At 38.7% G+C, this 16,535-nt stretch overlaps 1 protein-coding gene across 1 annotated transcript in view; it reads left to right on the forward strand.

The window, feature by feature from the left end:
- LOC110054498 (uncharacterized) overlaps positions 1-16,535 on the forward strand; it is a 44,009-nt gene that overhangs the window by 12,664 nt on the left and 14,810 nt on the right. Inside the window, exons 8-24 of the mRNA XM_089280642.1 lie at positions 1,166-1,357; positions 1,785-1,985; positions 2,540-2,788; positions 6,640-6,834; positions 7,043-7,234; positions 7,544-7,732; positions 7,922-8,176; positions 8,554-8,745; positions 9,423-9,620; positions 10,844-11,095; positions 11,423-11,668; positions 12,125-12,313; positions 13,344-13,580; positions 14,571-14,639; positions 15,291-15,527; positions 15,881-16,042; positions 16,369-16,530. Of these exons, the coding sequence (XP_089136768.1) occupies positions 1,166-1,357; positions 1,785-1,985; positions 2,540-2,788; positions 6,640-6,834; positions 7,043-7,234; positions 7,544-7,732; positions 7,922-8,176; positions 8,554-8,745; positions 9,423-9,620; positions 10,844-11,095; positions 11,423-11,668; positions 12,125-12,313; positions 13,344-13,580; positions 14,571-14,639; positions 15,291-15,527; positions 15,881-16,042; positions 16,369-16,530 (3,417 nt within the window). The remainder of the gene's footprint in view (positions 1-1,165; positions 1,358-1,784; positions 1,986-2,539; positions 2,789-6,639; positions 6,835-7,042; positions 7,235-7,543; positions 7,733-7,921; positions 8,177-8,553; positions 8,746-9,422; positions 9,621-10,843; positions 11,096-11,422; positions 11,669-12,124; positions 12,314-13,343; positions 13,581-14,570; positions 14,640-15,290; positions 15,528-15,880; positions 16,043-16,368; positions 16,531-16,535) is intronic.

The raw sequence follows: 16,535 nt of genomic DNA on the forward strand, positions 1-16,535 counted from the left end.
TAACTGGGTCGAAATATGTAAACACATTTTGATAGGGAAGTATTTTTGGAAAACTCGTGGCATGTGACAATTATCGAACTGGCACTTTCAACTGGTGCCTGTATTATGAACCTCCTATGGAACTTTTCATTGAGCAAGGTCCAACCTATTGGATTATTATTACATTAGATCAAAACAGTCTATGAGCAAAACTCGTGAGTACAAAAGGTGAATGAAATTATGTCAGGAGCTCCTGACTATCGGTTACTGATTATGTACATAATTTTGTCTTTGGTCTCTATGCGATAAGTTCGGTTTATGCAGTAGTTGTTTGCTAAAGTCCCAAAAACACATTTGGATAAGAATCCGTCACAAATGAAATGAGCATGTCATTCAGTGGACAAAACGCCTTGGAGCTTGATTCAGTAGATGGGGCAAACCACCTTGCCGTGTTCAAAAACTAGCATGTTTTTACATAAAATCTTATCAGTTCCGCCATCTTGGAGTGAGCTTTCGCTCGGGGGCGTATTTCCAGCAGTGTCCACCCCAGCCCTTCCAGGCAATAGTTGGGTATTTGTTCACGTCTTCATTCTGGAGGTGGACCATTTGAAATTTTATTATCAACCAAGAGCGGTCGTTTGCATTGAGTTATTTTGATCTCCCATAAAATACTAATCATTTACCTGAAACAATATTAAACCTTTAAAAAACTCACCAGCAAGCCTTTTCCGAAACCGAATTACTTCAACAAACAAAACTGTGAAGAAATGTCAATAACAGCAATGGCAATTAATAAATCCTGTTCAGTTTTTGTAACAATAATTACGATCTTTATTTGTTAAAGCATAAGATAAAGCATAAATTCGCAGCGATAGACGACCGAGTGAAATAAATGTTAACGAAACTTGTAGAATCGATTATCGCTCAAGATAAAGCGAAGAAATGCATTTAGAGGCAGAAAAACATCCAAAATTTTAAAGACTTGAAGTGTTGAAGAAATGTAGTGCTAAAGTTATCCAAAGCGTATTTGAACATTATAACCGCCGATGACTTTGCAGTCGTTTAATCGGCGGAGTTATTGAGCGAGTGATTTCTAGTAACCACTACAAACTCGTATTCACGAGCTTAAAAGTGAAAAGAAGAAGACTCGGAAATGTGTAATTTTATTTTTTATTATTCGTTTCAGTCATCCAGTGTCCCTCACTGCATACTCCAGACTATGCAATACAGTCCGGATATGGGTGCAGTGGCTTGAGCTCTAACTACGGCACTTCCTGCTTCTTCAGCTGCCTGGTAGGATATGAGACTCTAGTAGGATCACAAAAAAGAACTTGTCTGGAGACTAGACAGTGGAGTGGAACCGAGCTACAGTGTCAAGGTAATAAAGAGTATTCATCGATCGAAAAGTAAGAAAAGCGACTCCTAGTTACCTTGACATATATCCATCTTTTGGTAATTTTTCCATGATATCTTAGCTATATATCTTTAACTTCCTTCTCTACCAAGAGAAGCTGCAAGCTACGAATTTCTTTAATGCTGTCCTCTTAAAGATGGAAATCTGTCAGTGATTTTTAAAGCCTCAACCAGCAGCAAAGTATGACTGTAATTTGTCCGGTAATTTACAAACCAGAGGTAGAAAAACACCAAAGCGATACCAATATAAAACAAACAAACAAACAAACAAGCACAGAGCAACCTTAAGATTTACGAACCAGCGAACATGCGCCTTCTTTGACATACCACGCTTTGTCTCGTAACAATTGCAATGGGCTGAAAAAAGGGTTTTTTTGTTCTTTGACTTGTAGCTATCACCTGTTCCCCTTTGACAATAAAATCGGAAGGACTGGACATTAGCCCTCCGTTCTGCACCAATGCAAGTGCTGTCATTTATTACGCATCAGAGTGCTGGTTCACATGCAAAAACGGTTATCAACACCATGGACCTGGGGTGAAGACTTGTAATCAGCAGAAGACATGGACGCCATTAGGAAATCCATGGTGCAATGGTAAGTTGATCAATTTGCGATATGGCAACACCTATTTTCAATAGGCCTTAAAAATGCTCTTCATGTTTTCCATGCGAATCCGTAGAATTTTAACTTACGAATCGTTGCATGAAAGGAATATAAGTGCCCAAACTGAATTTTAAAAAAAGTCCTGACTGCGAAAACGACCTTGGAAGTTGTTTTCCCAATAATTTTAAAACAAGTGAAAATTAGTTTATTGGACGTGAATGAACATAACATTTTGGTGTTTTTACTTTGACAAAATGGAAGCAACTATATCTTGTTCTTGTTTTTTTGTTTTTGTTTTTGTTTTTGTTTTTGTTTTTTCCTGCCGTTGTTGATGATTAGGATTATAATGATGATGGTGACGATGACGATGATGCTACGACCTTTATGTAATAGTTCTTTATGATGCTGATTGGGCTTTGTCACTCTCGTTATTATCACATTTATATTTAACAGTTTTTAATCGCCAAGCTGCCACTGCGTGTGTATGACATCTTTATATGTATTTTCTTATTGTCTTTGCTAAGCGATATCTCTTTATCATTTAGATGTCTCAGCACCAGTTATCTCAAACTGTCCGTCAAATATTGTAGCCACCGCTGACAGGGGTTCCACGTCCACGCTAGTCACGTGGTCTCATCCTTCAGCTACAGACAACCCTGGCTTCATCCCCAACATAACACACTATGGGAAACAACCAGGGGACTTATTTCATGCTGGGGAACACAGCATCCGGTACTTGGCTTCAGACAAAGCAGGAAACGTGGCCGAATGCAAATTTAAAGTCTTCGTGTTAGGTAATTTGCGCATGCCCCATGTAGATATAGCAACTGATTTCATCTTGGATAATCTTTGGGTGCTTTCCATTCGAACAAAATATTCCGGTTGGAATGTCCGGAAATTTTTAGTGTCCGGTTAAGGTTGTATTATGATACCCTAAAATAGACCAAAAAGCTTGTTGAAATATGGTAAGAAAGATCAATTTCGTGTGATTGCACTCGGGAAGACAAAATAATTTTTGAAGACTTTACTTAGAATGGGTTGCTCTCTTTTGAGGTTGTGATTTATAGTATTAATGCCAACAATTCCTGCTCTTTTACAAAACAAGATTGACTTTCAAACAAGCACATCTTAAAAGTTTTTGTTTCGTTGTTCCGTTCCGTGTAATCAACCAAAGTTCTGACACTTAACTCATGTTTTCTGTGCTTTTACCAGTCTTTATCTGAATAACCTTATTTTGCACCAGACCCACTGGACAAATTATCCAGTGTTACATGACAGATGTTAAAATGTTGTGATCTTTTAGGCTGATTGCGTCACGACATATTATTAGTCTTTGAATACCCCAAGTCACAGGAAATTCTCTTAAATGCTGTCCAAAGTGGAGATGTTGGCGTGAAGTCAGCTGGTACAAGTACACGATTGAGAAAAATCAGGAGCCATAATCGGGGACGGAGAACGTAAGTCTCGGGATTCGCGCGCACCCATGATATGGGACAATTTTTCTATTTTTAGAACAAATTGCGCCATCCTGACGTCATATATCCGCGCGGATTCACGCACATGTCAGGGGCTTTCGCGTGGATGTTGTCACGTTGCGTGATCAAATGGTGAGAGTTGAGAGATTCTCTTGCGTATTTTTCACAGCGATGGCAGGGAATAAGGCAGGGAATACGAACCAGGGCGCTTATATGTAGTTTTATGCTCTGAGCTAACGGAAAAGGTGGGTTTTTCAGGGTTGAAAACAAGACTTCAATCTCGCGCTGGGAATGAATAATAAGATCTGCTCACGCTAGTCGTAAGCTTACGCGTATGCTTAAAAATATAGCAAGAAAACTCTCTACTCTGGTATCGAGTTAATTTGTGAGTTTCTCAGACAATTTTTAATCATAACCAAAACCTGTTTTGATGGTTTCTTATTGTCTCTGCTTGTTTGGTCAGTTTGCAAAAGTTTTTGAAAGGAAAGTCTGACGCGTACAATTAGCTCATTTGCACAGTGTATGCTGCTCGTGCACTTTCAAGTCCGAGTCGGTGTTTTCATTTGTCAACAAATCTTGACAAAGATTTCTTTCGTTATCTTTTGTGCTGAGATGCTGCAACAAATTTCACGAATGCAAAAAGGCTACTTACATCATGTGTGTTTCTTCAACATAAGCATAGTGAAGTTTTACACTGCGAAAATGAAAATAGACAAGGAGTTTTGATAACTCGATCATGTAAATCGAAATCGTTATTCCAAGTTGATTAAAGAAAGCGTCATCGTAACTTCGCTGATTGTTTTTGCTTTATTCACATATTTTCAGCTTAGCTTTTAATATGGTGTCAAACATTTATCAATCTTAAACATATTTAAAAACTATAGAGCTATTGTTTGAGTTCGATGTACGCTTTCACACGAAAGTGCGGCGGAAGTACAATTTGTCATGTTTACTGACTGTACAAAACACGCATCGGTGGGCGCTCTCATTCATCGAAAACAGAGAATTTACTGGATTTTTACACGAATAAAACTGAGCAGTATCTACGGACGTAAAGTTATTAAGCCTTGATGAAACATCAAGCGTTGCTTACAATTCAAGCGAAACTCAAACTAGCAATTATTTTGTTTTACTTTCCGGTCGCGATAGACTGACAAATTCCTCGCAAGCGTGTGGCAAGAGGAGCCAGGAAACTATGAAGTCCTGAAGCTCTGCGTTATCTAGATATATCCAGCTAGTTTTTTGCTGTGTAATGGAAAAGCTGTTAATCTTCAACATATGTGAAATTTAAAGTGGAGTAATGTACAGCTCATGTAAACGAAGCATCAGTCGGAACACAACTTGGTCAGCGATATATACAAGCTTACAGTGGAACATACCTAAATTCGACACTGTCTTACTTCACTCAAACTGGAGCAGCTTACGACGAAAATACTTAAGCAAAATTCCAACCGACGTAAACGCGTTGAGTTGAGGGGCAAAAGCATGAAACATTTCGGGAATTTCGGACGCCATTTCCCCCGCGCGACATGCGCAAAAATCCTCGCAGCATGTGCGCGCGTGTGCCGCATGTGATGGCGCAATTTGTTCTAAAAATAGAATTATTGTCCCATATCATGGGGACAACCCCAATACTTGAAATGGCGCGCGCTTACGGTCTCCGTCCCCGATTATGGCTCCTGGAAAAATGCATTGAAATTTTGTCACACGATGGATTAAGCATTTAAAAAGCCAGAAATCAAGAGGGGGGGGGGGGGGGGGGGGTGGGCAGTGGAAGGGTGTATGCAGATTGCATATCGGGGAAGTGGAAAGCTTGCAGAAGTAGGAAATATAACTTTTTGGAAGGGAAATTAATGAGCCTGTACTGTGATGGTGATTCAGGCAACACATTTCAAAAGTAATTACATTTATCGAGTTCTGCATGTCGTAAGAGCTTTTCCACAAGCTTTCGTTTATAGTTGTTGACACTCGTTTATATCTTTGGTCACTTTCTGATTGTTAACAACCGTCGCTGTGGCCGTTGCTACGTAGAAAAACATTATACCACTGTGTAGCTCCCTTGAATTTCACAGTCATCTAGAGGAAAATTCGGCAAGATCGTTTCAAAATGTTTTTGACAAGTGTTCAAGGGTCTCAACTCTTGTATTTTCAAGAAATTGAATTTTTCATAAACATGGCCTTATTTTAGGTTTATTTGATAGGAAAGCGCTCTCTGTCCACCCTATTATTAACGAATTAGCAAGAACGCCTCTGATCGAGCTACAAAAACATCAACCGTAAATACCGGAAGGGTACCACACCATTAATTACCCAAAGAAATTTGACCCCGAATCATTAGACATTTTCTTTGTCCATGACGAAGTCCTAAAATATGTCAATTTTTACAAAGGATGCATAAAAGTTTTTTTTTTTTTTGCTTTTATCTCAAAATGCCACGCAGCCACTCGCACTATAGCATGCAAAGCATGGAACCCATTTGCATCTTCGTCGTCGTTGTTCGTGGCTCTATTTTTCTGAGGCGTAGTTATACGTTGCTGGTTACTCTGTAACGCCATTAAAGTTAAAAATCGTAACCACCAGAATATATTAACTCAAGAATCTGGTATATGATAGCTGATTGATATCTAAACAGCCTCGCTAAGATTTTTAAGTCTGCGCAGTGTTTATTCGCGAGTTATTCGGAGGAGTGTTTCACCCAAATTTATAAAGCCTTAATGCGAGACGCCATGTTGGAGTCCCTCGGAGGGGCACAGACATGAACAAAGGAACAGAAACATTTGTAATTCTTGGTTTTGCGTATTTACACGAAAATGCATTACTGTAATGTTCCAACAGATTGAAATTGATACTTCGTCTAGTGGAAGAACCGTTCGGGTACCAATAACGTAATCGATAACTCAGCTTTTGACCCACACGAAAGACTTTATGGGCCGCCATTTTAATGTCACGCAAATCATAAACTAGGAAATTCAAACGTGCTACATTACTAAAATGCAGAAACCTGTCGAGCTTAAACGTTGCAAAACGTCAAGTTCTTAGAGGGTCTTACATTTGAAAAACTATAACTACCGATAAAGTGAAAGATGTATTGAGAAAAAAAAAAAAAAAGGACTAACGTTCTAAAATTCGAATTTTCGTGCTAATTTTGCTGTTTTGTCATCTCCTTCTAGTTGTCCGATGCCTGCCTAAATTGTATGCTCCAGCTGGAGGCTCCTTACAGTGTACCAAAGACAATCAGTATGGATCAGAATGCTCCTTCGCTTGCCGTGATGGCCATGCAATGAATGGCTCTGACCGCAGAATCTGCGAGAAGGATCCGATTACGTCGGTTGGTGTCTGGACTGGGAATGAGACAAAGTGTGAACGTAAGTAAAATAATGCTTAAGTTAATGTCATAATCCACATTTTCATGTCATAATAATAATAATGGGTAAAGCTTATAAAAACAAGATTCTGACTGCATATTTGTAAAAAGAAATGCTTCATTGAAAGCTTTACGAGTCGATCTTTCCATCTCTTCCCACCAAAACTATTATCACAAATTAAAGTCAGCATTCAATTGTCTTTCCTTAGTCGCCAAGTGTGATCGACTCGTTCCCCCTCCAAACAGCATACTGTCTGGTTGCGGAGGCGGTTCCTTGCAAAACGTCTTTGGTGACAAATGTCTTCTGTACTGCGTCCGTGGCTATCGCCTGGTTAACGGCTCGACTGAGAGGGTCTGTCAAGCAAATGGTACCTGGTCTGGAGAAAAACCGCATTGTCAAGGTAAGGGAAGCAACATGAATAGGGATCACTTATCACTTTTTTGTTTCCACAAAGCGTATTTATACCACTGCATGAGTGTAACGGGTATTATTTTCCCAAGTGGTCTTTTTTGGTCTTGGTGTTTACCAAAATGCTCGCGAATGTGTAAAAGGACAAAGCTTTATTGACCCTTAAAATCCTGTTCTTCTGAGTCACATAATGATGCCAGTCTACTGCACACTGAACGTAGTTTATAAGGATGATGTTGACGAGAGGAAATGCCTAAATCGTTTATTAGTAAAACTATTGTTTTGTTTTTATTTTCTATAGTTGTCCATTGTAAGTCCCTTGAAGCTCCATCAGATGGTCAGGTGACACCCGACTCTTGCAGAATTTATCCTGAATACGGTACTACATGTCACTTTTCATGTCCCCAAGGCTATAGACTGCATGGAGAGCCAATAGTGACCTGCCTTAGCGACGGTCAATGGTCAGGAAACACCACTACGTTTTGCAAAGGTTAGTTTATATTAAAAGAATAGAAAAAAAAGTCAATTCTCTGTTTCTGGGGGCGCTACGTCGGGCATGATGAGGAACAGTTTCAATTTTACTTACCTAGGTATTTATCTAAAACTTGAATCTCGTGGAAGAGAAATATTTAATGAGCTCCGAAATAAGATTTCTCTTTTATTATTCCAATACTTGCAGATGTGGAAAAACCCTTGTTCGGCGGTACTTGTCCCAGTAGTGACATCAGAAGGTACGCAGACAGGGCTAAAAACTATACCACTGTAAACTGGCCTGTAGTGGTTGCCACAGATAACTCTGGCATGGCAACCAATGTTACGAAACATGGTGTTCCTTCCGGGAACAAGTTCTACGAAGGACGACATGAGGTCATTTACAACGCAAGTGACGCAGCAGGAAATTACAGAATCTGCAAATTCCACGTCACGGTCGAAAGTAAGCTTTTTACTAAGTAATGATAGATCTCCCTGCAAAACAAATTGCTATTGCTTATTATTAACCAAAACATTCCGCGTAAGGAAGGCTTTTTGCGATAGTTTTCAATATAGATGTAGCTGGCAACTAAGTAGGCATTTAGATTGAGCATTATTTTGTGGCAGATCTCTCCTCGGGAAACACCGGCCATAACTTTTTGTTTTTCGACCATCAGCGACACACTAAGTCACATTAAATACGAATTGTCTCTCTGTGTGCGCGAGTCTTCTAAACAGTATGCAGGTCAATATTGTACCATAAGGGCATTTCCAGACATCACCATTTTCGAGTTAGAAAGACTCGCTGTTACATGTGTTGTTTTGTAATTTGTTCTACAGTTGTGCGATGCCAAACATTGTTTCCTCCATTAAACGGCTTTCTAGTGGGAGACTGTGACAACAGCTTCGGCTGCACATGTCAAATGAGATGCAAAGATGGATATAACTTGTTGGGATCCGAGATCCTCACCTGCCTTCACAAACCGGGCCATCTTACCGGGTACTGGAACGGATCGATTCCGACCTGTAAAAGTAAGCGACCAGTAGTTCGTAAACGTTATGTTCCCTTTTTGCATCAAACTTTAACTTCCTAACTTAAGCCCGTTAAATTTGTAATTCCCAAACCTATTTAGATTAGTATCGTAAAGGAGCTACGTCTCAGATTTCCATATCTTGGAAACAGTAGTCTAAACTAATCAGTGTTGCCATTGACAACCGTCAAAACCTTCCCTCTGCATAGCTTTCCCTTTTTTTTTTTGTTTATTAGTTTATTACCTTCCCGAGGATCAGTTACTGGTTACTGAGACACGTGACTGCATTTTGCAAAATGATACAAAAATCACTTTCATTGGAAAAGCCCCATTAATCCTATGGAGTGATCAAAATCTAATTCTGGTTACAATGCAAATAACGTAGGACGTGACGAAAGTAAACGAAATCACCAACTAAGTGATATTGTCACGATTTACCACCAAATGACATTAGAAAATCTAACGTTTCAGCTTGGGACTTAAAAGGCTAAAGGGTCCATTGCAGTGAATATTTCAGAGTTTTCGCGTAAATTATTATCATTTGAGAAAACTCATTAACATCGGTGTGATTGTAAACTATTTTAAAGACTTGAAACAACTATTAATTAATTAGTTTATTTAATTAATTGATTAATTACTTTATTAATTTATTTTCTTATGTCCTAATTTTCTTTTCAGTACGTTCCTGTTCTTCACTAAGTGCGCCTCAGAATGGTTTTATTTACCCGCACATGTGTACATTTTCCCCAGATAGTGGAACTGTCTGCTCTTTCGAATGCAGACATGGTTTCTCTGGGAACGGAGGAGTTAGCTCGATTCTGTGTGGGAATGATGGAAACTGGACCAAAAATGAATCTTCAATTTTACAGTGCCTTGGTAACCGCTTTGTAAATTATCATATATTGATCCGAGTATGTGTTGTATCAGTATCAGTGTCAATCTTGTGTATCGTTGATAACTGCATATAAATAGAGGCTGGTCAGTCTTTTTCGCTTAGTTAATGTTGTAAATGAGAATAAATGAGAATCTGACTTGGTCAGACCATGTAGAACACCTCTGTGCCAAAGTCTCGCAAAGATTGGGTTTATTACGAAGAATTAAGTGTTTTCTTCCGAGGAACATCAGAGAACTTTTTGTTAAGACGACCATAACACCGTTATTAGACTATGCGGATGTTACATGGGGAGACAAAAACAATGTAATCCTGATGAATAAAATCCAAGTACTGCAAAACACAGCTGCGAGGATTGTTCTCGACAAGTCAATGCATTCATCTGCTACAGAGGCACTCGTACAGCTCGGCTGGGAGAACATGAAGAGAAGAAGAAGGTTTCATCGCATGATTTTAATTTTTAAGGCCTTAAATGGTTTAATAGACTGGGATTTTAATTTTTGTAGTTTTAAAGATATTCGTGGGTATAATACGAGAAGTAAAGACAGCATTTGTAAGCCTCCATCCCGTCACTCCTGGGGACAAAAGCGTTTTATTTACAATGCAGTTAATGAATGGAATACTTTACCCAATGAAGTTAGGAACAGTATCAGTATTTTTAATTTTAAAAGTCGAATTAGGGGTTTTTCTTAATTTTTAATTCTCATTTTTTTTTTTTTTTTTTTACTGTTTTCTATATTTCTATTAGCACAATAGTTAAATGTTATTATTATTTTTAATCTACTATCTCTTTAGCTTTTGCAATTTTATTTTTGCAGGGCCCCACTGAAAACCACATGTATGTGAAGTGGGCTCCCTGTTGAAAGAAACATTTATATCTATTTTAAAACATTTCACTTTTAAAGTATTCATTAGAAGTTTATTCCAGTCTAGTAAAGCTATATACAACAGCAACAACAACAAAAACACACAGCGGATGTTTAGATTCAACTATATTTATTTAGAAACACATGTTACATAGATCTATAACGTTTCCGTCTCTATTTGGGTGGATAGAGACACATGCGGCCTTTAGCTTATTAGAGAACTGCATTTTTAAAAGTCAGCTGATTTCTATAATAGTTAAACGATTGGGCTATGATGATCCGTCAAGGAAGATGGTACGTCTGAAATCTTAACGTATTTTTGTATTGACATATTCTCATAGATGTTACCCCACCAGTGTTCAAGAGTAATTGTCCTTCAGATATTCGCGCAAGCATCAATGTAAATTCTACAGCATTGGTTAATTGGACGGAGCCTGTCGCTCTGGACAACGACGATCTGCCACCACAAGTTACAGTTGTTCCGGCAGGGATCAGCCCACCACACGTCTTCAATAAAACTACTCTTGTTGTTTACACTGCAAGAGATGCAAGTGGGAACAAGAAAGAGTGTTCGTTTAAAGTAGTTTTGGAAGGTGAGTCCGAAAGAGATTTTGCCACGTGTATGGCGAATTATGCCAAATTGATTTCCGAACTGTTTTTTATATTGCTGACATGATTCCTTACTCATATAATGTCTGAGTAAAAGGCTAGGAAATTATAGTCCAGCACTCTGTCAGCTGCCAACAATCTCACCTCGGTCTAAGAGTGAAGACCGATCACTCTCCGCTCTTTCTCTCTTGTCATTGTGTGGTGTAAGAATTATCGCCAAAATGGCCGGTAGAGCTATGTCAATGTAATAGAATCTGCTCCGAGGATAGAGTCTTTTCTTGACACAAACCCTTTATATATTTTCATCGTAGATAATTTAGGCCCTCAGGTTGTATATTGCCCCGCAGACCAGAAAATTACTGCTACGAAGATGACAACAACAGTTACGTGGAACGAACCTCAGTTTAAAGACAACAGCAATAGTCCATTGGTGATAACATGCAGTCATCAAAGTGGGACTGAGTTTTACTGGGGGACATGGAATGTGCATTGCACAGCTTACGATGATAATCCAGATAACGACCCAGCTGTTTGCCAGTTTACTATAACGGTTAAACGTAAGCATCAGGTAGACTAACCTAAGATATTTGAAGACCCAATTTTGAAAAAATAGAAAAGGGCAAGCATCTGAAAGTTGTATAAACGTCCCGTGCCACATGCAACTACCGCTCAGTACCTTGAACTAGCCAAACTCTTTGGTGTTAAATTTAATGTCGACTTCCTCTTTGTCGCGTACTGTTTTACTCCTATTATGTGCTAATACTTGATAAACTACGGTGACCTCTTCGGAATACCATCAGTTTAACCCCTAATTGCCTGTATCTCACTATGCAGAAGATATTGTGTTGATGACGACATTGTAATGAACAAAATTATTATCAGCGGTTCTTTGTATTTTTAACAAAACTAACAATCAATGTTGAAAAGTACTTTTGAAAGTAACCGGTCAGAAAGAATGAAGAAGAACAATAACAATAATTGTTGGAAAAATTTAATTTTCTTTACTCGTACAGCGACGAAGTGCAGTGACCTGCCTCCTCCCAAAGGGGGCGCAAAGGCTTGTGACGATTGGATGTTTGGAACGTTCTGTTCACCTTTTTGCAGCAACAAATCGGACTTTGCCCAACCTTTACCTGCGACTATGTGGGTTTGCGGAGCAAGAGGAACTTGGATGCCAACCAATCGTTTTCCAGACTGTACAAGTGAGTAAATAATTAGTTGCATTTTTCCTTTTTACACTACAACACAAGAAATTACATAAATACCATTCCCTGTCTTCTTTTGGCAATGGCTTGTCTTTAAGGGGCATTTTTAATATGTGACAACAAACCGTCAACTGTGTCAACTGTGCAAGTGTACCGAAAATTGAAATTTTCTGACATAATTGTTTTGCTCCTTTGCTATGTGTTACTTTGATATTATTTTCGTAAGTAACTTCGCAATGTTAATATGTTCTTTCATAGTTTTTCTTTTTTACCGTTCTGGAATCTTATCTTGATTTATGTTATTTGCTAAGGACATAACAATGTAGTGTAATCCAAATGGTGGATTGAATTAATCATGTTTTATATTGAAGTAAAATTAATTAAATGTCAACGGAGAAGGGTATTATGGGCCTGAGTCTAGCGGTTGTACTTGCGTTTTAAAAACTAATGTTATGACGCAGTTCCCATGGTCTATAAAAGTGCTTGACACTAGAAATGAAATTCTGTCAATATTTACCAAGCCACAATTTTTTTTTAAGACGGTCTAGATGAAATGGTGGGAACTCAGTTATCAGTTAAATTTCAGGGCGTTTTTAAGCAACGAAATGGCCAAATGGCTCCAGTTAGCCTCAATAGAACTCAGATTAGCCTAAATATTACTGCCTTGACAGTGGTTAGCTCTCAGTAATTGTAAAGGTAACGCTTACAGACACCCATATCCCACATGGACTCTTACTTGTAGTGCCATTTCGTAATCTCGCCATTTCGTGTTTTAAAAGCTTTCCACATTTTGGGCGATTTTATTTAGTTATCAGTCAAAGTTCAGCTCATTCTCAACTATCGGCAAATTTTGCTGATCTGAGATCGCAGTTCTTAGTTAAAAAAAGAAAAAAAAGAAACCCCGCATATTTTTCATATTTTCACAAATCTTGACCTATTCTCTGCTATCAGTTCAGTTAAAACCCATCCAGACCCTCAGATAATGTAAGGAAGACCCAACTCGTTTTGTTTGTCCACCCTTTTGTAGAGGTATACCGCCCCAACAATGTCAGGATGGCAATGGATTTGCACTACTACTATGGTGACTGTAATACGCCAGAAGCCCAGGCTCAAATAAAACAGAACTTTATCCAACTGTTAAACGAGTCTTTCTTCAAAGAGGTCTGCCAAGATCCAGCACTCAAGGACAAGTGCAAGGCAAAAAATGTGAAAGTAACGTGTGCTGCGGTTGATTTTGTTATCAGTAGGAGAAGGCGTTCAGCAGGTATGGCAACATTACACAAAGCTCTCATTATTTTAAGAAACAAGAAACATCCTCGTTGTTTCAATTGGATGGAATAATGTAATATTCTACCGTAGGTATTATTATTCATGACATGGTAATGAGTCATGGGGAATCGATCTGGCCTGGTGAAAACCCAAGACTAGGCGAAAATGGAAGCGAACAGCTAGATCAAGTCCGACTTACTCCGTGGGTACTGGGAGGCTCATAATAGATTAAGAATAAAAATCAGCGATAATAATTTCGAATGGTGCACGGGTCATCGAAACGTCATTCGAAAATGTTATCGCTGATTTTTATTCTTAATTGTTTGCTCAAAGCCTCTGTTATTAGGATTTGCATAATCCCTAGTCTATCAAGTTTTTGCATAGTGGAAATATGCAAAAAGGAACACGAACGGCATGTGCTTTTTCGAGTTCTTCCAAACTTTCAAGAATGTTTGCATTACTCGAACTTACAAAGAGAAAATTTTTGTCTAGTTTCTTAAGAGAACACTGCGGAAAAGAAGATGTACATTCTCTTTGCTTGCTTCAACATTACGTGAACGGCTTGGACTACAGAACTGTTGTTCTACTAAGTCCGAGAAGTGCAGCTATAAGTGCACGCTTTCTTACTGGATGTTTTCAAATAGATCTAAACGTTGCACCAAATCAGTTTGGGAGCTTGCTTATTAAATATTTGTTTTACAGATCTGAACAGACAGACAGACAGACACACAGACACACAGACACACAGACACACACAGACTGACAGAAAACCACTTTGTCCAGCCACATCTCATCTTACAGTCTTGTGCACTTGCACTCGCACTTGCACTATCCAATTGTTGTAAACTAAGACTGTACCTCAGTATAATTACCTGTAGAGAATAAGCCCTGTAATTTGAATTGCCTGAATCTTTAATCTCTTTACGTTACTATTATTATTATTATTATTATTATTATTATTATTATTATTATTATTATTTTCCAGACGATGTTGGTCACCATAGAAGAACTCGACGATCAATTCCACGAACCACAGTTACTCTAGATATCGTTGGTAGGTCAATAATAGTATTTTAATTGTTTGTTTTTTGGGACGACTGAACACCTGAAAATGACAAAAGGGTTGTCTGCGTCGATTATAATAAAGTGTTTTTCTACATAACTTGCAGTTTAGCGTGTGAAGAAAGACTTGTTCTCCTAAAACTAGATAGTTAGAAAATTAAACTTCAAGTTTTGAATCACCCTGCCTAAATTAAATAGTTCAACCGACCTTTTTCTCACTTTGCAATGGTTTAATGTCAAAAAGTCACGTTACTCGTTATACTGATAACGGAGAATGTAGCTTCCGAGAATTGAAAATTTAAAGGCATTAACTCATGACTGGGTTTTAATTTAATTCCCATTTCCGTGGTATGGATGGAATGGAAATATCTGTATACTGCCGGATGGGACTTAAATAGCATCCGGTTGTCCTTATCCACCTTTACCTAAACCAAACTCTTGGGTATAGCAAAGAGCTGTGAGAGAAAGTCTCTAGCCTATCAGCGCAGCCACGTTGGAAATATTTCTCGCCAACATATTAACCATAAGGCAACCAAAAAGATACCAAAAGACACAAAGTCAAAGACTTTAAATAATCTATGCCACAACCTATTATTATCGAGTCTCAGTGCAATAATGATATTTTAATGCTTAACTCTTGTAGTTGACCTTAATGGCATTGAAGCAAATGACACCAAAGAAGGCCAGATCTTCATTGGCGAGGAGGGCACAAAAATTGCCAAAAACATCAGCAGTCGGATAAAAGCTGCAGTTGACAACGGCAATCTCAGTCTGACCATCAATGGCACTGACTTCGTAGCTGATGGAAATTCATTCAACATCTCAGAACCTAAACAATTCTGTACCAAGGGACAAACATTTAATAAAAAGGGATATTGCCGTTAGTATATTTCCTCAAATTAACATTTGTTATTAATTTGATCGCATTTTTGCGCCAAAAAACCCAACAATGCGATGCTTCAAGTGCCTCATTTTAAACTAGGCACAGGATAAAGTTTTATTTCTAGTTTTTCAGATTTTAGTTTTAGCCGTTAAGCTCTTGTCAGCATTTCTCACGAAGTACCTAAGACGTTTCCTGCTAGTGAATTACGCTTACAGCAAAACTATCTTGCCTTATATTATTTTAGTTATAACTGTAAAGAGCTCATTAGTTTATTGTCGAGGTAAGTTGAATTTGCTTGTTTTACATTCATACAAACTTCTTGACTGCATCTTTGTCTTTGTGATCTACAGTAAACTGCACGCTGGGGACTTACTTAGACAGTACCACTGGAAAGTGCGAAGACTGTCCTATCGGATCATACCAAGAGCTCAGTGCACAGGAAGAGTGTGCGATGTGTCCACCAGGCACTTCCACAACAGACTCCAGAACACAGAATAGCTCCGACTGCTTAGGTAACTGACTTTTCTAATAAAGCTGATGAGACAGAAATTTCTCAGCTCTGAGCTGTTGACACTAACGAATGAGCAATCTAATAACCTTGGCTATATGGCAAAGCGGAATCAATGAACATAAAAAAACGCCGAATACACAATGGGAGGGGGGAGGGAGTAAAGGTAGGGTCCCAGAATTTCACCAGAGGTTGAATATCCTGTGGTCACGTCAAGTGTTCAGTAGACCTAAAGATATTATCTAATATATATTGAGGTAGAGTGAAGTGCGCAACCTCTAGGACTAAGCATAACTGGCAGCCTCTCTTGACTATTTGTTTTCATGGCAGCTCTCTGTCGACCTGGTTCGCACTCGCCCACCGGAATGGAGCCCTGTCTTCTTTGTGACAAGGGCTATTATCAGTCCAAGGAGGGCCAAAGCTCATGCTTTAAATGCAGTCCGAACAAGACAACTTCTGCTGAGGGATCTAACAGCTCCACACAATGTAAATGTATG

This window comes from Orbicella faveolata, unplaced genomic scaffold (genome assembly GCF_042242905.1).
Source record: "Orbicella faveolata isolate gen_17 unplaced genomic scaffold, um_ofav_v1 contig_48, whole genome shotgun sequence".
NCBI lineage: Eukaryota > Metazoa > Cnidaria > Anthozoa > Scleractinia > Merulinidae > Orbicella > Orbicella faveolata.